This window comes from Sceloporus undulatus, chromosome 8, assembly GCF_019175285.1.
Source record: "Sceloporus undulatus isolate JIND9_A2432 ecotype Alabama chromosome 8, SceUnd_v1.1, whole genome shotgun sequence".
Taxonomy (NCBI): domain Eukaryota; kingdom Metazoa; phylum Chordata; class Lepidosauria; order Squamata; family Phrynosomatidae; genus Sceloporus; species Sceloporus undulatus.
The window spans coordinates 22,632,832-22,654,358 of record NC_056529.1 but is presented as its reverse complement, the minus strand read 5'-3'; the positions used below and the strand labels follow the sequence as shown (position 1 = coordinate 22,654,358).

Here is a 21,527-nt window from a genome sequence, read left to right as displayed (position 1 = left end):
TAATTCTCCGGCCAGCCCTCCTCCCACCCTCTTCTCCTTCCTCATTTTCCTCCTCCTGTAAAAGAAAAAAAGTATAATGATGATAACTATTATTTATTTATAGCGTGCCGTTGACGGACTTGGCCCTGTACAGAACGAAGCGATAAAGCAGCAATTGCCCCATTCTAATTAATTAGTTAATTCTCATTAATTACCTCTCCTCCCGCTCCTTGGGGGACATCTCAACACAACAGGGACTCTGTTGGTGTTTTCTTTCATTCCCTCTTTTTTCCCTTTCTTTTCTTCTTTTGAGGCCAGTCTTACACATTGCTTTCCCCATTAATTGCTTCCATGGAGACAACACATTGGGCTTGTGTGAAACTCCTGGATCCTTCTTCCTCTCTATCCCCCCATTTTTTTTTCCTTACAGATCACTGTAGGCACATCTGTGCTTAAGTCCGTCCAGCAGTTCTCCTACCTGGGAAGCATCATCTCCTCAGACGCCAAGATTGATAAAGAGATCGATCACAGACTGGCAAAGGCATATAGCGCATTCGGAAGGCTTCACAAAAGAGTCTGGAGTAACAAACACTTGAGGCGAAGCACCAAAATCAGTGTGTATAGAGCCATTGTAGTGTCTATTCTCCTCTATGGGTCTGAAACATGGGTCCCCTATCGCCAACACCTACGACTCCTTGAACGCTTTCATCAGCGCTGTTTACGCACAACTCTAAACATACACTGGACTGACTATGTGACAAATGTTGCTGTCCTTGAGCAAGCAGGGATCACCAGCATTGAGGCCATGCTATTGAGGACGCAGCTGCACTGGGCAGGACATGGTTCTAGGATGGAGGACCATCGCCTCCGAAAAACAGTATTCTATGGTGAACTTGCCACAGGTCAAGAGCGTAAGAGGGGCGCCCCAAAGAAGAGATACAAGGACTCCCTGAAACAATATCTCAGGCTGGGCCAGATAGATCACCAACAATGGTCCTCCCTGGCCTCGCATCGGGAGGCATGGAGACACACTATCCACGATGCTGCAGCCTTCTTCGAAAGCTCACAGCGAATGAATCTTGAAGAGAAACGACAACGCAGAAAGAACCACAACCCGGAAACATCACCCAAGGAGACTTTCCGCTGTGCTTTCTGCAACCAGACTTGTTTATCTCAAATCAGCCTTTTTAGTCATCAACGCATTGCTTGTAGAAAGCGCAGGATCATGAGTCCTTCCTGAATCTTTGTTCGCGAAGAAAAGCCCGAGAGAGGGATTCTTAGAAATGTTCTGTTTACAGGGAATTCCTTTTGCCTCCTTTTTGCAGAAAGCCAGGGAGGAAAAGCGTCCGTCCGTCCGTCCATCCATCCCTTTATTTACACTGCAACTTTTTACCAAAACTAGACTTAAAGCAGCTTCCAAGACAAAAACAAATGCACATAAACATGTAGACAAAAACATGCAAGAAGCTGGGTTTTAAAGAGTGTTAGACTGCCTGAACCATTTGAAGCACTGATTTGAAAGTAAATGGGGGGTAATACAGCATACGAAGGAAAACCCTTTTCTCTTAAAGCAACCCTGCAAAGCCAGATGGAATTAAAAAGTCTTCACCTGCCAATAACTAAAGGAGGGCAAAGAGGGAATCCCGGGGCTTGGGAGAAATGCCACCTTTCTGCCAGAGTACGGCCCAAGGCAGTTTTGCAAAACAGATTAAAACCAACCCTCATATTCATGAACGACATTAAAAACAATTACATAAAGCACCGTATTCAAGATAGCAGTGTATTTTTAAGAAGTTTTGAAGCCTTTTATTTATTTATTTTTAAATGCCTGCAAGACAACATCTGATCCATTACCAGGCTTCATTTGGAAAGCGCTTAACCGAATAAACATTTCTTTTTGGGATCTGCAATCGGTTAAGAGCTGAAAGCCAATAGAATGTGTTTGCTCCGCTCTGGGCCCAACAAACTCCAACTCCCAGAATTCCAGGGCAGTTAAAGCAGTGCCAAACCAGGTCATTTCTCCAGTGTGGATGCAGCCAAGGAAGCTCTTTTCTAGCCCCCCTACAATCCCACTTTCTCTCTCCCCACTTTGCTCCTCTCTCTCTTTATGAAGAGCAAATTCCAGCAGCTGACCACCAAAGAATTGCCATCATTTGCCCAGGACCTCCATCCCTCAGGAGAGATGAAGCCCGGCTCTTTGGTCAAGCAAAATCCTGAGAAAGCAAAGTCCAAAATCTTACTCCATCTTTCAAGGCAAAATGAATTATTGATAGGCAGCGGAGCCTGGGCATGGAGTGCTTGCTATCAATATTTTAATACATTTGCTGCTAATTTCGTTCTCTGTCTCACTCTTGGAAAGCTCTGAAAGGACTTGGAATGGGCTACTAGCAGTCCTCTTGTTCCCTCTCTCCCCCTCCCTTTCCTTTTCCTTCCCTAAATATTTCCTCCCTTCCTTCTCTGCTTTGTCCTCCTCCTTCCTTCCTCCTTCCCCCCTTCCATCCATCCATCCATCCATCCACCCTTCCTTCCTTTTCAGCATCACTGCCTTCATTCTCCAAAAGAACAAATATCACATTCACAAATGCTCTTGTCCTTTGTGAGAAAATGGTCAACCATCACAAGTTGATATGATAGAGACAGACAGACAGACAGACAGACAGACAGGACAGAAAGATATCAGTCATATGATATAGGTTAAAATAGGTTAAAATGAATAAATATCACATTTACCCCAAATAGCTTGGGCTCTTGCTCTGTAGAATCATAGAATCCTAGAGTTGGAAGAGACCGCAAGGGCCATCCAGTCCAACCCCCTTCTGCCATGCAGGAAATCCAAATCTCTGCTGGTGTTTGGTTCAAAATCCATGGATGCTCAAGTCCCATTAAATACATTTACATAGAAATTGTGCCCTTTATATAAAATGAGAAAAATATATATTTCAAACCATGGATGATTGAATCCATGGATGAGGAATCCGTGGATACGGAGGGCTGACTGCACTTAACATGGTCCCAGTTGATGTATTGTTCCCGCTAGTCCATATCTCAGTTCCTGGACAAGCAAATATAGGAGAAATTCATAAATTCATAATTTATAAATAGAGCATCTTTGGGCATGAAGGTCCCAAGCCATGGAGGGCTCTGAACATCATCACCAACCCCTTGGATTCTGCCTGGAAGCAAATTGGCCGCCCACGCAAGGCAATGTAAGGCAAAAGAGGGTTCCTTGCAAAGCATATTCAGGGATGAAGGAACCCCAGATGCAACAGGTTGCAAGACCTACCCAGACCTTGGGCAGGATTGGCATGGATTCCCTTGCATGAGGAGCAAGGAGGGAAATGCATCCGGGCAACGGGGGGGGGGGGGGGCATTCATCTCCCTTGGCTTTGCCTGATTAACTGAAAGCAATGGATGCCCTTGACTGCTTTATTTACTGGTGATTAGCCTAATGAGGCCGTTTCCTGGGAGCTTAATTGCCGCAGCAGCAGCCCAGGCCCTTCATTTTCTTTGGCCAGGAAGGAAGGCAGGAAGGAAGGAAGGAAGGAAGGAAGGAAGGGGAAAGGGGGCATTCAGGGGGGAAGGGTATTTAGTTGGCAGTGAGTGCCTTCCAGTTATTTCCAATGTATGGCGACCCTCAGGCAAGTCTATCAAGATGATCATCCCACCGCTGCTGAAAGGCCGCCACAGATGTAAAGTCCACTTCCACCTATGAAGCAAAGGGTGTTTATGGTCAAAGAAATATCAAAATGGCCTAGAACAGGGTTTCCCAAACATTGGTCCTCCAGATGTTTTGGACTTCAGCTCCCAGAATTCCTGATTGCTGACCAAGCTGGCTAGGGCTTCTGGGAGCTGAAGTCCAAAACACCTGAAAGACCAAGTTTGGGGATTGTTGGCCTAGAAACATACACCTTCCTGATGGCCATGGGAAGAAATATTTTGCTAGCAGCAAAGAAGAGAAAAGTGTTCCTCAATTCTACATTCCTCTGAGATATATCCACAACTTGCATACCTTCAGGTCATTTCCAACTTTCAGCAATCCTAAGGCAACCCTGTCACCAGATTTTCTTGGCAAAATTTATCCAGAGGGGCTTTTGCCATTGAGAGAGTAGGACATGCCCAGGGTCATCCAGTGAATTTCCATGGCTGAGCAGGGGTTCGAATCCTAGCCTCCAGAGTCATAGCCAATGCTCAAACTATTGCACCATGATGGCATTAGATGGGCCAAAACCCAGAAAAAGCCAAGGAAGAGGCAGCCTGGCTCTCCAAAGGGAGCCAACCATGAAGGCCGTAAAAGTTTGGCTGTTGCCCACTTGTCCAGCCCCACTGGGGGGCTTCTTTCCTGGCCCCAAAGGAAGGGGGTCTCCATCCACTGCCCCTTGGGATGGCCAGGGATGCCCTGGCCCTTTCAGACCTATGGCTTTTGCCTGGCTCCTAAGAGCCATAAAAGCCCAAGGCGAGGAGACTGAAAGCAGCTGAGAACCATGCAGTCTGTAAAAATTAAAAGCATATGATTAATGTTACAGAGAATGCGAGGGCCCTTGGCCCTTTGAAACTTTATCTCTTCATCATTTTGCCATTTACAGCTTACTAATGAAATTAGATACGGCCGGCGGCGGCAGCAGGAGGAGGAGGAGGAGGAGGAGCTGCTGCTTAGGGGCCTGTCTGCATCTTTTCTTTCCCCCCTTTCTTTCTTTTCTGAATGTCTACTGAACATTTTTCTGGAGTTAAATCAACATATTTTCCATTCTTCATTAGGCAGGCTTTACTTTTCTTTTTTTGGTGGTGGTGGTGGTGGTTGGGTGGAGATGCCCTCCTGCTTCTGAGGCTGCAAAGAAACATTTCCACAATCTTCCCATGATGGGAATTGCCATTCGACACGGCACCGGCTGCTGGCTGGGCCCATCCGTGCGGGTGCGGGCGGCGCATCAGGCGATGGAGGGCAGGGATTAAGCGGCATCTGTGGGCAGACGGGGCTCAGACAGCGTCTGGGGCAGACCAAACCTCCGTCCTTCAAAACGTCCCAAATGCTTGGAGGAAATGGGTTGTTGTGGGGAGGAAAAGGCTGTGGGTTTGTGTGGCCTTCTCTCTGGGGCTAGAAACCAAGCAAGAACAGGTTGGACTCAAAGCATGGGTCACACTTTTCTCCTTGATAGAGAAAGGAAGGGCTGTACATTAATAATATTCTATCATGCAAAACCCAAGTCATTCAAAACTTGGGAAGAACTGAATGTAATTAGAAAGCAAGGCCTACTGGACCCCAAGCAACCCGTTTTCTGTCACTGGGCAGCAGTTAGCCTTTGGCCATAGAGCAGATCAGGACTCTAGCACCCATCTACCCGACAAAAAGGGGTCAGATCCACTACCCCACCCCTACATTGCCACCACTGTTTGCATCCCACTTTGGCATCACACTAACATGGAACTGGTACTGCTTTCAGAAACTATTCGGAGTGTGAGACTTATTCTACACAAAAAAATTGTGTAGATTTTCTGCACATTGAATAATATTTGTTTTCTGAGCAAAACAGCTGCTTGCAAATTTTGCAAAGTGCAAAGATTCCTATCATTCCAGGATTCTTCTTCTCACTCAAGAAACACGTTTTTCTACCATTTAAAAAAATATACATCTTCAAATGTTCTTCCCAACCCTATTTGGAATGTGAAATTCTCGCATGGAAAGCACCTTCAGTCAAGAGCGACAGATGTTCTGGCCCATCTGTTTGCATTACAACCACATCTGGACCAAAGAGCACAGACTTAGCTGAGGTGGGGACAAATCCTGCCTCCCCACATCTGTCCATATGTACACCTCTGTCTTTGATCTACATTGGGGGTCAGAAGATGCAACTGGCAAACTATAGGTGCAGTTCAGGGGGCACAGAGGGGTAGGTTAGGCTTCGGCCGCCCTAGACTTCTCAGGCTGCCCAAGTAGTCAGAATTTAGGATTATTTTAATTTTGATTTTATTTTGAGATTGCAACCCCCCCAAATCCCCCAGAAACAGTTGGGAACTGCAGTCCCAGCAAGTGAATCCCATCCCCAAGAAAAACTGTAAGTAGTGATGATCTTTGGTGCTCAAGATGGGGAATCCGATCTTGCAAGCCACAGCCATTTCTCCTGGAAATATGTACTCAAAACAGAAATGATATTTGTAATTATTAATTCCAAAGTGGAAAAAAGGAGGTTTCCCAACAGCCAGGAACCGCCATCCAGAAGAATGACAGACCAGTGGCAATTATGCACAGTTTTCTCCTGATAGTTGATGTCCTGAAGGGTTGTGCAGGAATTATGTTGCAGAGAAGAGCACAAGGTTTCTTGTGCAATTCCTACCTGCTGTGCGGGAAACAAGGAGTTGCACAGAAGGAATGTAGGGAATGGGGTTTGTGCAAGAAGACATGTATTTTTCCAAATATTCTCCCCAGTGACACCTGTCCTGGGCCATCTTTTGCAAACAGGGCTCTTGTCTGGACACAGCAGACAGTGCAGCGGTGGATCATGCCCATTCTGGGGAAGGGAGATTCATATATTGAGTGAAGCTGCAAGGACTCAATATCTCTAATGCAGTAAGAGACTAATTAATAGCCGGGAATTGGGTTAAAAGTCGCTGTTTGAATAGGATTCTACTTAGCATCCTTACCTGCACCGCAGACGCATCTGACCGGTCGCTTGACTTGATCAATAAGGACTGAGAAGCATGTTTTCCAATAGATACTGTCTTCCTAGAAAACAAAGGGAATCGTTTAACACTTCTATGTCTTCTTTGATGTTTATTACTTTTAACAATCACTCTATCCTGCTGAAGCCAAAGTGTTTGTTAAAGGGCTGCTGATAGAGCTTTGGTTGGGGGGGCAAACAGGTCCCCAGATACAGGAACCAAATCAGTAGAGGGCAACCTAACTTTGGAGGTTTATCACTCAGGAGGGGATTGGCCAAATCCCATGAAGAAACGGGATTTAAATCTGGAAAAATCCCGTTTTCCAAATGCACTGAGCATGAATCCACAATTAAACTGCACAGAAAGTGGACAAATCCCGCAAAAGTGGGATTGTTTTCAGATGATGTTGGGGGCATTGAGCATTAATCTGACATTAACGCATACAGAAAGTGGACAAAATTAACCAGTTTTACTTTCAGGATTTTCCAGAAAGTACACAGCAATCGATTTTGTCCACTTTCTGTGCGGGTTAATGTCAGATTAATGCTCAATACCCCCAATGTTTCTGAAAATGAACTCACTTTTGCAGGATTTCCCTGGGATTTAAATCCTGTTTCTGCATGGCATTTGGGCACTTAGCATCCCGTGTGATAAAGCCCTTTAAGGAAGCCTGCTACAAAAGCAAACCAAGGCTAAAGCATAGCTGCCTTCCTAAACGACTTTGAAAAAGCTCCACTTTACCTGAATACAAAATTTGGCGCAGGAGAGAGAGGAAGAAAAGTAGAGGGGGAAAGGGGGAGAGAAGAGGTGGAGAAGAGGAAATCATGGAGGTGAAAGGTGCATTCTGCGGTAAAATTAGATGAAAGAAAGTGATTTTGTTTTTAAACACATTCACACACAAACACACACACACAACTTCATGCCAGCAGGAATAATTCTGTGGAGGCTGGGAGGCTTACCCAGTTCTCTCCCCTCCTTGTTCTCTCTTTGCCTGCAGGCTTTTCTAAGCCCTCCTAACAGCAGATCTGGGAATAGCAGCTGTTTATTGATTCCTTTGCAAGGTGGGAGCCTACCTCCCCCTCCCCAACTAGAACAAAACAGGAACCACAGCGCTGCAAGAAAAAGACACAAGCAATGGCCTCAAATTATGTTGGTGTTGTTGTGTGCCTCCACGTCATCTCCGATTTACGGCAATCCTAAAGCAAACCTATTATGGGGTTCTCCCCAACCCATCCTTAGTACGCCTCTGGGTATCCCCACATCCTGTGGCAGCAAGTTCCACCGTTCAACCATCTGCAGTGGCAATGAGTGCCACGGTTTAAAGAGCCCAGGGTGCCAGAGAGGGATCCTGCCAGGGTCCTTCGCAGGGAAAGGTCTTCCTTTGGGACTCTGGAACCTGGGAAGAGGCCGCTCTGTCTGGGCACTGCCCTCTTTGGGATTTAGCAACCAAAGAAGGCCTCTCCGGAGCTCCCCAGCGGTCTTCCCATTTAACCCCAGCACATTCATGGATATCTTGGTCACAGATCTCTCCATTATCTCCCCAGTTGTGATCTTTTTTCTGTTTTTAATCCTCTCTGGGGAGAAAAGAACTTGCAACACAGCTTAAGCTTGGTTAAAAGGAGAAGAGGAAAAATTCCTGTGGTGAGGGCCAATATGTTTGTGAGTGGTGTGTGTGTGTGTGTGTGTGTGTGTGTGTGTGTGTGTGCAGAGGGGGTGTTGTCTAGAAAGGCCATACAACACATGCAAAGCCAGACATAAGAGCAAATATTCCTGCAAGAGAATAGCTCATAAAACTACACATCCCAAAATCCCATATCACTGAGCCACTGCAGTCAAAGTGATGTCAAACTGCAACGAACTGACGAAATTGTGACAACAGCTGCTATACATCGGGGGGAGATGGGCACGCAAGTAACCAGTGGCACATGGGCATGGCTTACACAACCGCCATGCAACGACGCATGTGCAGATTTGACTAGTGATGCAGATTTGCAGCATCTTTCTCACCGCTTTCAAAGAGGCTGATTCATGCAAACGCTGCATGGAGCGTGTTGGTGGTGTGTGTTTTTAATGCATTCCCCTTTATTGGGTTAGGATGGCCAGCAGCCGCTAATAATTACATTCAAATGGCTGAAGCAGGCAAGAAGCGCTTTAAGAAGGAACGGCAGGTTTTTGTACAAGAAACTAGAAGAAGGATGAGGGTAATGTCGCATTTGGGGCTCTCTTGATGAAAATATTTGACGTAACCTAATTAGATCTGCCCTGAAATAAATCTGCCATTAAGGCTCAACACTCTGGCAGAGATGCTTGATAAAAGATGGGTTTCTGCCTCACCTATTCAAAACGAAATTGCACACTTGCACACATGCTCACAGTTCTTATATGTTCATCTTCGATCCACCGGAGTGGGTCCAATGTGATTTCCACATCAAAAATACATGCAGGAAGGAGGGAAGGAAGGAAGGAAGGAAGGAGGCAACTTTTGACTATGATGGTCTGGCTGTTTCTTGCCCGGGGCTTGTCTAGAGGCGGCTTAAGAGGGCTTTTTCCAAGGAAGGCCTACAAGGGCCCCGGTTCCTCCAAGGAGGAGGGCAAAAGGAAGGGCTGAGCAAATTCCCCGCTTTGAGTTGGGTCTTTGCAGACTGTTCTGACAGGAGAGGAAGAAGCCTGATAATCCTCCTGTTCCTCGCTTGCTCGACAGGCTGTTTAATCTAATAAGGCTATTACGGTGGAATGGATTAAAGCAACATGAAGCATTAGTAATTTCGGGAACAGTTAACGAATGTTAACACCAGCCACCAGGCTTCCTCTTCCTTCTCCTCTTCTCCTCCTCCGAAGCAGATGGCGGCGGCTGTTGCAAAGAAGGCGATGGAGGCTTGAAAGGGGACACGCTCCGCCAGGCCTGCCAAATTTCCAGTTCCATGTGGCTTTGACGGGTGTTGTTTTTTCTCTCCATCTTTGCCCAGCTGTTGAAGGGAGCACAGCTGCATCGTCTTGCAAAGGGCTGGCAGCAAAATCATCTTGCAAAGGGCTGCATCAGCCTGCAAAGGGCTGGGGCCTTCTGGCTCCTCAGGCGTCCTCCTCCCTTCTTTATTCCCACAAAGTAAGAAGGTGAAAATCAGAAAAAGTTGGTTCCTTTCATATCAGAATTTTTGAGACCCATAATGCAAGAAGGCATTTGAGTGACTCTGTTGGAGCACTGAGTGCATGGATGGCAAGGGTGAGTAAGAGGTGAAAAAGGACTGTCGCCACAGAAATAACCCACTTCAACTGCCATGGCTGAACGCTATGGAATCCTGGGATCTGTAGTTTGAGGTGGCACCAGAATGAGGGTGACCAAATGTCCTAACTGCAAAGGAGGGCAAGGCACCATAAAATGTAGGAATTCAAGAAAGATGGAGGACATTGCAAAACAAAAGCTAACAACACTCATATAAATTCATGCTTTTTTTCCAAGTTTAAAATGGAGGGCATTTTGGAAGGTTGAAATGTAGGATGTGTTCTGGAAAAGGAGAATGTCCAGTCATCCTGACCAGAGCTTTCTGACAGAGAAGACTAAATATCTCACAAACCTACAAACCCCAGAACTCCATAGCATGAAACCATGGCAGTTAAAAGTGGTGCCAAACTGCATTACTTCTGCAGTAGACTTTAGGGTCAATAACTGGCCAAAAGGTTGATAATCTGCAAATTTAAAAAAGAATGCTTTGGCCTTCCCTGTTTCTATGACTATTCACCAAGCAGTTAATAGTCCCATCCTTACATTATGGGGCAGGCTCTCAAAATTCGGTAGGGTTTCAACATTTGCAAAATGCCAGCCAGCACTTAAAAACCAAAAAAGGAGGAAGAAGCAGTAGCATACCCATCCTGCCCTTTGGACCTGGGAAAGAGTAACCCAGTCACGCTATTTACATTTCAAACACTCCTCAGATGTGAGTCACAGCAATTCCCCCGAGAGGGAAACGATATGTGGGTCAAGAAATGCGGTTCTTCCTTCAAAAATAGATACCATCTTCCCTGCCTTTCCCTCCTCTCCCATCTCAAAGCTAACTTGGATTTCCGGAAAAACAACAACACACTTTCTGATGACCCAGCAAGGAGATGGGGACATGAAGGAGCCCGGATCAATAGGACAGCGCATGGGGCAAAGGCAGGGAAGAGGAGACCACCACTCATTTTTCAAAGCCCCTAAAAGGGGGGCGAGGAGCTCCCAGGATCCAGGACCTTCGTGGGGCCAGATCCACTCAAGGAAGGAAGAATAGAAAGGAGCACATGATCCACCAATTTCCACTGTGAGGTTTGCACAAAGTGGGGCTCAAAGGCAAGACAGCTGCCTGTCCTCACCCCAAAAGTCAAAACCAACCCACTCTCTGATCTTTCTAGAGGTTCTGTTCACATAAGAAAAGCTTTCCTTACCAGAAAGGAAGTCATTGGCCAAGCTCCAACAGAGTTGGAGCGCATGGCATAAAGTTACACCCATGGAGCTGCTCAGTTAGGGTTGCCCCAGGTGCGGGTTGAGCCAGACCCTCAGATTTTAGTGCCAGTGCCTGAGACCAAAGGATGACCCTTTGTGATCATCCTTTTTGACCATGGAGAGTTGGATTCTGGTGGGATGACAAGGGTGAGGTCAGGAGGAGCAGTCATTACGGAGGATACCTTGAGCATCAGCCGCAGTTGCAAGAGTGTGCCACTCAAATGAAAAGATGACAGCTAACAAATGCAAATGCACTTTTGAAATGTTACCGAGTTTGGTTTTATATCAATTTTGGGTGCCAAGCAATCAAAAATTATGACCCCTGACTGACCCCATCGCAAGCCGCCATTACCCTAAAAGCGAGCTGACCATGTAGCCAGGCAGCCTTGCTGGACTTGGTCATAGAAAAAGGTAGATTTAAACCTTAAGAAACCAGTTCTGGGAGTTGCCCTACAAGTTTCACAGGCAGCCCCAAAGAGAAGAGGACAAAGAAGTAGCCTCTCTCCTAATGAGCGAGTGATTGTATTAACAGCTCTGCCATTTAGATATTTGCCTTCCCCTGAAAGGTGTCAGACCTCTTCTTTGTGTAAGTTTCAGCTTAGACAAAAGATAGCCATCAAGACCTTTGTTCGCTGGTAGCCAGTATAAAAGGACCCCACTTCCAACCCTCCTTGGGCTTGTCCAGCTGAAGTTCCAAACCTCAAAACCTTGCTTGCTGAGCTGCTGCTCCAGGCTTGAGTTCTCTGAGCCTTGGGCTCTGCTGAAATCTCTTGAGCTGCTAAGCCAAAGCTCACTGTCTCTTGGGCGTCTAAGTTAGCTTTGTCCGCCGGAACTCAGCTCCCAGCCACCGCAGTCGCCGCTTGTTTTCCCCGTCTCCGCAGCCATGTTTCACCATCCACCATCTCTCACATCCGTCGCTTTGGAGAAGACTCCTAACGTAATTATTCCAACGGTGCTTCTATCCTTTCTCCTTTACTCCCGAACTCTCCCCCTCCCTTGCTTTAGTATTGAATGTGTGTGTACGCGTATGATCCCTTTTGTTGTATGGCTTTAATAAATGTTTATATTTTAATTGCAACTCATTGGCATTGGAGTCTCTGTTTCTTGGGGTTGGACTAGATGAGCTCTGGGATACACATAGGGACACGATCCGCTGCGTGCGTCGTTAGGACACGCCTCTCGAAAATTTGAGCTAATGAAATTCCCCTGATTCGATCCTTCCTAACAGAAAGCAACATTCTCACCCTGAGAGTCCTCTTCCTCTTCCTCCTCCTTGCTCTGAGAAAATGAGACCAGGGAACCCCAGTACAGTCAGCCCTCCATAGCCATGGATCTTTTATCCAGTGGTTCCATCATCCCTGGCTTGGGAATAATAACAAAATATATACATCCCAAAAAGCAAACCTTGGTAGTGCCATTTTATATAAGGGACACCGTTTCACTACTCCACAGTATTTAATGGGACTTAAACATCCACGGATTTTTGTATCCATGGGGGGAGGGGGTCCTCAAACCCAACCCCAGTGGGTCCACTGTACTCCATTGTCATTAGTAGTAGTAGTAGTAGTAGTACTAATATTAATTTCTTACCCACTTCTCCCCATGGAAACCCCCTTTTTCTGCAGCCATAAGTCTTTGAATCTTTCTGTCTTCCTTCTTCTCTTCTTCTTCTTCCTTCTTCTTCTTCTGCCTGCATAGTGATTTATAAATTTTTAAAGCTAATGGTATAACAAACACAAGCCATGATATCAGTGATCCATGCTGGATTCTAGGATAAATTATGAGAGTGACAATAACATGTAAAAAGAAGGGCTCTTCTGGCTCGGGTGTTTTGGAGAAGCCCCCCCCCCACCTCCTCCATATGAGACTGGGGTCCACCAGCAATGAAGGACACTTGGGACTGGGGGAATACCTTGGTCAAGTGGTCGGTGAGGCCTGACTCCCATTTCTGCATTCACACTGTAGAAATAATCCAGTTTGGCACCACTTTAATTGCCATGGCTCCATCCTAGGGGATTCTGGGGACAGTAGTTTTGTGAGGCATTTAGCCGTCTCTGTCAGGAAACTCTGGTGCTGGAACAAACTACAGTTCTCAGAATCCCACGGATGGTTGAATCCATAAATGCAAAATCTGTGGATATGGAGGGATGACTGTATTTCAGCCATCTGAGGCTGGATAGAAATGCAGTGGACCCTTGTTATCTTTGTATGCTCAAGTCCCATTAAATATAATGACATAGCAAAATGGTGTCCCTTATAAAGAAAAATGGAAAATCAAGGTTTGATATTTCAAATGTATACTTTTTTTGATTATTTTCAAACTGTGGATGCTTGAATCCGTGTATAAAAAATCTGTGTATAAGAAGGGCTGACTGTACTTCAACTGCAGGGAAGGAGAAAAGAAATGAATGGAGAAAAAGAGAAGAGAAAGGTCAGAGGAAGGAAGGAAGGAAGGAAGGAAGGAAGGAAGGAAGGAAGGAGAAGGGGAAGGGGAAGCCCCACCATCACTCACAATGACTGGAAATTGCCCCTTTAGTCTAGTTTTGCCCATATATTTGAGGAAGAGCCCATCTTGAAGCTGGGAGACATGGATAAATCTGCAAAATATTCTTTTTCTGCCAGATCATCCTCGTTTCATCTCCTCCTCTTCCTCTTCTTCATCCTCAGCCCTTCATCATTTCCTGGCTGAAGTGAAGACAATTATTCAGCATCAAATGGGGAATGAAGGTGCCTTGACAACCGAGCCGTGCCACCATTTAATGCTATTTCTGTCTATATAAAGCCTTTGGTAATTTGTTTACAACTACCACATCCAGCCATAGATTTAGCAAATGCAACCCCATTTATGTTAATGCCCAATCCTCTTTTTCCTTTTCCTTTTTTGTTTATTTCCCCTTCTTCTTCTTCTTCTTCTTCCAGATCATGTTCTGAATGAAAATTAGGCAAACACTCTGTTTGAAAATACACAGAAGATGTGAACTTGCAGGGGAAAATCCTAGCAAATGCGCTATCCCAACAACCCCATTTTTTCCCCTTAAACTTAATAACTTAAGTATACTGTTAGTGAAATTACAACCTGCTTGTGACACAATAAATTTACAACCAAATTCATTCCATAAATTATTCAATTCTCTGACTGCTCCCAAGGAGAGAAATATCACCATGCGCCGGAGATTAGCATCTGAAAGGGAACCCATCCCCAACTGTCACCTCCATCTGAAGCTGCCAGGCAAAGTTTTTGCAAAATTACCATTAAGAACACACATTTAAAGCTTTGTAGCCCCCCATAAAAAAGCTCTAACTATTTGATTTACATTAGATTCATTTGTTCTTTCTTCAACTGTCTCCTGCAAGCCATAAACCACTCCAATAAATGATCCCTCGATCAAGGGTTTGCATTAAAACAAAAGAATTTTTTTAAAGTTCCCTGAAAGTGGTGAATGAATCAGAAAGGCAGAAGTTATCTTTCCCCTTTTGCTCACAAACAACAAATGCCACATGCCAAAAACGCCATCGTCCACACTGAAAAGAGTTAAAAGGTTTGGCCTCTTTGTTGTCAAGTCCTTGCCACCGCAATTAGCTGCACAAAAGACCAACAAACCACCAATGCAATAAAAGGCCAGCTGCTGCTGCAAGAATCCCATGAGCTCCTCTCTTTATCTGCAATCCTTTACATGCGGCCCAGTCCATAAAACATTAGGATGCAATAAAATCCAATCGCTCCAACATTTCCAGCACGAGGAAAGATGAGACAGGTGTGGTCAGGATGGCAGAAATCGTTAATAAGAAAAGGCTGCAGCAGTTTGCTTTTGCCTGAGCTGACTGGGAAGGGCAAGGTTCTGCCCTCGCTCCTCTGGGTTAGTTCACTTCAAACAACATTTGCACTTTGAACTCCGTTTGCTGCTATTTGAATGTCCTGAATGCCCGAAAGGCACCAAATCCCATCTGTTCTGGGAAGCTAAGCAGGGTCAGCCCTGGTTAGTCCTTGGATGGGAGGCCACCAACAAAGACAATGTGCTGTTGGCTGTCTTTCAGAGGAAAGAACTAGCAAAACCACCTCTTGCCTAAGAAAACCCTGTGAAATTCTTGGGGTCTTCAATTGACAGGCGACTTGAAGGCACACACAGACACACAAATGGTCCCAGATGGGGCAAAAGGTTCCAGATAGGGCTAAGGGTCCCAGAAAAGGGCACCAGATGAGGCAAGGTCAACTGGAAGGCAGCTGAACACAAACAACTGACTGCTCAACACACCTGGAAAAGGTGTGCATTTGCGCTCCATCCTCCTGAACTCATTTGCTTGGAAGATGGAGTCCAACTTGGCTCTGCTTGCAGTTCTCGCTCCTGCAAGATGGGAAGAGTTGTTTTTGCTGGGGTTGCAACTCCCCAAATCCCCTGCCCAGCATGGCTAGTGCATTTGCGCACCTGCGCGCGCACACACACACACACACACACACACACACTTCTCCCATCCAAAGGATTTGGAAGGTAAGGAAGAGGAGGTGGCACCACTTCATCATTTCCACCACTTTGTTTCTTGGCAGCTTTTGGATTCCGTTTTCCAAACTACTCAGCAAAGGGCGGTTTCATTTGTCAGATCATTGCACAGACTCCGTATGGGGCAGCGGCCAGCATTAAACCCTAATGGCCAAAACTGCAACCCAGTGGTAGCCTTTGGCTAAAAATGCTCCCAGCAGAGTGACTCCCTGACGGTCTGCATAAGAATTGCGAAGGGTATTTTGCTTCCAGTTTCACTGCTGGTGAACAGGCTTCCTCAGTCTCCCACATCTGTTTTCTGGGGGTCCAGATAAAGGGCCTTTGTTGCTCTTGGCCCCCCAGTTGGCTGGCCAGTCGGTCAGCCAGCCAAACAGCAGCTGGACAGAGAGCCCCAAGAGAGGAAAGTCCCCCCCAGGATGGGTCGGTTCCCACTGATGGACCAAATCTTTCACCTTTTGCTCGGTGCTTTGTGTCAGCGTTCGGTTCTGCTCCCTAATTCCTTCCCAGGATCTGTTTTCATGTCAAGGCAGCAGCTTACATAATTCATAAGGATAATCAGAAATATGCAGAAGATGAGGAGGGGGCTGATGGAGAGGCCTCCTTGTTCTGCAGCCAAAGACCCTCGGCTTCAAGGGGGGCCTGGATTTTCCCATGTATCGGATTCCCTGGTGAGACTCTGGGCAACACACGCGGTGCCAGCCGGATCCTTCCAGAGAGCCAGGCCGGGGGATGCCTTGTTGGGAGCAAAAGCAGCCGGAGTGGCCAGGTGGCCGGCCTCAGCCTCCATTTGGGACTGGACACTGGGCCTCCCTTGCATGGCATCCCAGCTACGGCCCAGAAAGCATAAAAGCAATTGGAGGGTAGGATGGAGCTGAGCAGGGTCAATACCCAAATACCTGCAGTGTTGTTGCTCTATGCATTCATGTCAATGCAGAGAGACCCTAAGACCAACCTGAGAGCAGGTATGCCACAGTGGTTTTAGCCTTGGACTATGATTCTGGAGACCAAGGCTCAAGTGCCATCTCAACCATGAAAACCCGCTGGGTGACTTTGAGTAAGTCACACTCTCTCAGCCTCAGGACTTCCTCTGAACAAATCTTGGCAAGAAAACCCCATGACAGGTCCCCCTTAGGGTCACCATGAGTCAGAGATGACTTGAAGGCCCAGCAGCAAAGGCCACATTTGCTTAGGCTTTTCTTACCAAGATTTGTTCAAAGGAGGCTTGTCATCATCATGGCTTTCCTCTGAGGTTTCCACTGAGAACCTTTGTTGCCGAAGAGTAGGCTATAAATACTCTAAATACAGTAAATAAATTAGGGATTCCCAAACTTCTGCTCCCAGAAGCCCCAGCCATGTTTGGCCAAGAGTCAGGAATTCTGGGAGCTGAAGTCCAAAACAGCTCTACTGAAATAAATTAAATATCTCCATTTGTCAGGGGCAATCCCAATTAATCCTCTGCCATCCCACTTTTTCAATGGTTTTAAAATGTCCTGGTTTCTCTCTCCTCCTCCTCTAACTTTCCTCTTCTATATTCCACTTATTTCAAGTGCTGCGATCTGAGTTGAGCAAAGATTATTATTATTATTGTTATTATTATTATTATTTTATTTCTTTTCTCCTGACAGAGGGACTCAAGGCTGCTAACAACTAGTTCAAATCAGATCCTGCTTTTATAATGCAAATCATTTATAATGAAATGATTATAATGTGATTATAATTCAGATCATTTATAATGAAAATGGAAAGATGTCAAAGGAAATGGAAAAAGCCCCACAACTTTTACAATATAGATATAAAGTTTAAAAACAATTATGCAATTAAAAAGTAGAAGGGGAGGAGAGGAGAGAGGAGAGAAGGGCAAAGGATCTTGCCCTTTGCATTTGGCTCAGGCAAAAGCAAACTGTTCCAGCTTCTCCTAGTTTGTGTGTCTTTCCTCAATTAGGATTTTTGCCATCTTGACTACATTCTGATGTTTCTTAGCCATATGTTTCCCAGTTTTCATGTGTGAAACATGACACAGAGAAGGATAAATAGGACACAACCCGCTGCCTTAAATCCGGCGACAGTTTCCACGTACGAACGCAGTTCTTGCTCCGAGGGGGGAAGGTTGAGAAGTTACCTTTATTCTATCCAGATTAATAAAAGAAGAGCTTGGCTTGGTTTTTATCCTGCTCCTACCTCTGATCATTTATCATGCAAATGAAAAGCTGTAATGGAAAATGTAAAGAAAACAAATTTTGCAATATATTGAAACCTCTATCCAGCAAGAGATAAGATTGAATATGAGAAGGAAGGGTGCAGAAAATTAGCTGTCTGTACAATAACTGGGAGGAGAAAGCTGTTTTATTTAGCCTGAAGGGATTTTGGTTGCAAACCGACTAAATTAAAATCCAGTCTATTAAATCCAGGATCATGCTAGAAAATGCCTTTCCCTTGCACTTTCAGATAAATTTTCATTGATCTCATTTTACGCATTATTACATTTTTAATGAGTTGTGCAATATTTCCAAGCTAATTTTAAACCTCCCCCCCCCCTTCTTGTCTTACACCTCCCGCCATGCGCCGTACTTACCGGCCGCTGGATTAACATTTCTGATAAACAGTTGGACCAGAAAAGAAGACCCATTACCAAGAGGAGACAAATGACCCGAAGGTCCGCAGCTCAGGAGTGACAAGGTGAGAATACAAATGCAGGGTGGTGTCTAATTATGGCATCTTCCCATTTATTCCACAAAAACAACCCTTTTGTTTGGCTGTGGATGGCCTTTTAAAAAATACCTAACAGCTTTCAGGATGATACAAAATGGGGCAGGAGGACCATCCCTTCTATCCTGGCCTCCTTCATCCACTCTGAAAAGTCTGAATCCCACATTAAGGAGATGGAAGAGCGCATGGAAATACACTGCAATCATGCAACACCATCTGTGAGGTTGTGCAACCAAATTTGCATCTCCACATGCACCAGTCAAAGCAATCACTACATGCAAATGCCTTACCACTTTTCAGCTGCTTTTACAATGTCCCAGTTTTCTCCCACTCTTTCTTCATCCTTAGCTTACTTCCATTGCAGCAAACTGGGTTCGGAGTCACACTCTCTCAGCCTCTGAAGAAGGCAAAGGCAACCCAGCCTCTGAATACATCTTGCCAAGAAAAACTTGTGATAGGGTGGCTTCAGGGTCTCCATAAGTCGTAAGCAACTTGACAGCACAAAACAGAATTAAACAACAGCATCAGAATGGTTATAGAAACAAAAGAAGCACAGCTTCAAAAGCTCACTATACTCAGTTCTTGGCACAGGAAAGTTTTAAGGAAAGAGAAGGCGGCGTTCCAGGTTCTGGGGCCATCCACTGAGAAGGCCCTGCCACCCTTAAACCCATCGGACGTGCCCAGGAAAATGGTGGGACGGAACAAAGGACCTTCCAAGGACCTCACAGCTTGGACAATGGTGGGCAATGATGGCAACCCAACAGGATTGGCTCTACCTGGTGACACTGCATAAAGCTCCTTCTGTCTTTGAGGTCTGATCCCCGTCAGGATCAAAACAGAGGATACACATATCGTGTTTTTGGAAAAGGTGCTCCCTCAAGGGGCTAAAAAGGTCTCTTTGTCATTACATGTGATTGCTCTCACCTATGTATTAATTTTAATTGTATTGCTCTTTTAATATTGTGAAGCTGCTATGAGTCCAAGTCCTGGGAAAAGAGTGGGATACAAATGATGATGATGATGATGATGATGATGATGTATCTTGCATTGAGTGCCCTTTCTTGTGAATATTCACTAGAAGGTAAACCTGTGCTGAATTTCCAAGTCTAAGCACTCATCTCTTCTTAATTTTTTTTAAATTCTTTATGATCATTTCCAAAAAATCGCAATAGAACAGGTAGAGGTGAGACACAGGCAAAATACCACTAAGGAGGGATAGATGAGGTTCTCCAACAAACAACCCTATAAGTATAAGTCATCATCTTTAGACTTCCGTGAAAGTCCCCTTCCAGAAATCCAAACGCTGATCCGGTGGTTTTGGCTGACTCAAATGATTGCTAATATACTCCAAAAAGAGACACTATCCCTCTGCAAAAGAAGCACAAGAGAGGTTATCCATCCTATCCGACACCAATCTCTGAGAGAATCTCATCATGGAAGGAAAAACTGGTAGAGATTTTAAAGGAAACACATATTGCCATTACACATATTTGTTGGACTCTGAGTCTACCCTCCAAGGGCTCATTAATTTGGTGTAACCAATTGGACTAGATCATCTGAAAGATCATATTGTTTTATATGTTGTTGTTGTTGTGAGTCTTCAAGTCATTTTTGGCTTATGATGTTGACTTGTTTTTGAGTTACTGTTGTTGTGTGCTCATCGCGTGAGAAGGTCCTCCAGATATCCTGGACCGGAGCCATGGAGGGCTTTGCCCAAACCGCCCAGTGACTCTTCCATCAGCAACTGGTCCCCGAATATCCTCCAGGGTCCCCAGGACCCCTTTCCCAGAAGATATTGGCACTTTCCATGGGCATGAGCCCACATGCTCCAGCCAAGCGGAGGGGCCCCTTGGTCCCTTCCATTATAAAAGCATTCCATTCCTCTTCACCGTGGATTTCGGTGGCTGGCGATGCCCTCATCCTGGAGGAATGTCTGCAATCTCCAGGCAAAGCCATCTGGGCCCTCGGTGGCTCAGCGCCTTCCTTCGGGGTCTGTGTTAGTTTAATCAATCCTCTGCACGCTTTAGCCTCCTCCGTGTGGCTTGCAAGACAAGCAGAGTTCAAAGGGAGACAAGCGCAGGAGGGCAACTTTGCTTTCACTCCTGTTCCTCCAGATGCTGCTCAAGCAATGTTATCCTTTCCCTTGCCAATAATAATAATAATAATAATAATATTTAAAAAAAGGTGCCCTACTGTATATATGCAAGCCTTTGCAGAAAAATATAGTCTTGCCAGATAAAAGACACGAATGAAGATAAGGGAGAAACTGCCAAGTTTTGGGGGGATCAAACCCCAGTGTGGCCAGTCTCCTGGAGCATTTATTCAGTGGAAAGTTAGGGGAAGCTTCTGTGGCTATGGAAGCTCTGGCCTCTCAGTGCAGAAAGGAAAATGGTGTTGTGTGCTTCCACTTCTTCCCTGATTCATTCCTTAATCTCCTGGGTTTTCTCATGTCTTCAACATTTTACGTTTAACTTGAGTAAATAGAACAGAAGCATACAGCTGGAAGAGACCCGCAGAGGCCATCCAAGACACAAGCTAAGCCCTTGCTGTGACAGATCCATCCTCTGCTTAAAAACCTCCAAAGAAGGAAACTTCACCAGCCGTTGAGGCAGGAGTACCTTCCATGATCAAACAGCTCTTCTCATCTAGACGTTCTTCCTAAAGTTTAGGTGGAATCTCTTTTCCTGTAGCTTCCATCCTATTCTCTGGAGCAGCAGAAAACAAGTTTGCTCCCTCCTCAATAGGACACCTTTCAAATGTTTAAACAAAGCTATCACGCAGGGTGACCAGATATTATAGCCTCTAAGGAGAACAAGGCACTACAAAATGTAGGACATTCAAGAAAAATGTAGGGGGGTTACAAAATAAAAGCTAAAAACATTAATAGAAAAATAAATGAATGCTTCTTAGTCATGCTCAAAATGGATGGCATTTAGGAATTCCTCCTGGACAGAAGGTTGAAATGCCGGGCATGTCCTGGTAAAGGAGGATTGCTGGTCACCCTGTGCCCTTTGGGTCACCATAAGTCAAAAACAGCTTGAAGGCACACAACAGCAACATTCATATAAAGCAGTATGGTCTTCCAGATGGTCTAGTCCAACAGTGGTTATATCAAATTAATGAGCCCTTGCAGGGTAGACCTATACTCCAATGGCAATATATGTTTCCTTTAAAACCTCTGCCTGTTTTACCTTCCATAATCAGATTCTCTCAGAGAT

The 21,527-nt window shown here is 45.4% G+C and overlaps 1 protein-coding gene and 1 long non-coding RNA gene across 3 annotated transcripts in view; both read right to left on the bottom strand.

Annotated features, from left to right (window-relative positions):
* Positions 1–2,915: 2,915 nt before the first annotated feature.
* LOC121914899 (formin-1-like) lies at positions 2,916–18,646 on the bottom strand. Of its 2 annotated transcripts, none has more exons than XR_006100602.1 (3): positions 18,600–18,646; positions 6,616–6,697; positions 2,916–5,071 (listed from the first exon to the last, which is right to left on the bottom strand). XR_006100602.1 is itself a non-coding variant. In XM_042438685.1 (3 exons), exons 1-3 carry the CDS (start codon positions 12,709–12,711, stop codon positions 4,742–4,744), a joined length of 426 nt encoding a protein of 141 aa, XP_042294619.1. In that variant the 5' UTR covers positions 12,712–12,743; the 3' UTR covers positions 2,916–4,741. The 2 variants fall into 2 exon arrangements, 1 of the variants encoding a protein (XP_042294619.1); XM_042438685.1 differs by lacking the exon at positions 18,600–18,646 and adding an exon at positions 12,698–12,743.
* Positions 18,647–18,751: 105 nt separating this feature from the next.
* LOC121914739 overlaps positions 18,752–21,527 on the bottom strand; it is a 36,583-nt gene continuing 33,807 nt past the window's right edge. The window contains exon 4 of the long non-coding RNA XR_006100572.1: positions 18,752–18,800. This is a non-coding gene — a long non-coding RNA (uncharacterized LOC121914739). The remainder of the gene's footprint in view (positions 18,801–21,527) is intronic.

Bases quoted from the DNA above. Each gene is read 5' to 3' on its own strand.
- LOC121914899 (XM_042438685.1), bottom strand. The intron at 5,072-6,615 runs GTAAGGATGCTA...CTTGGTTTCTAG, and splicing joins CAGATGCGTCTGCGGTGCAG to CCCCAGAGAGAAGGCCACAC.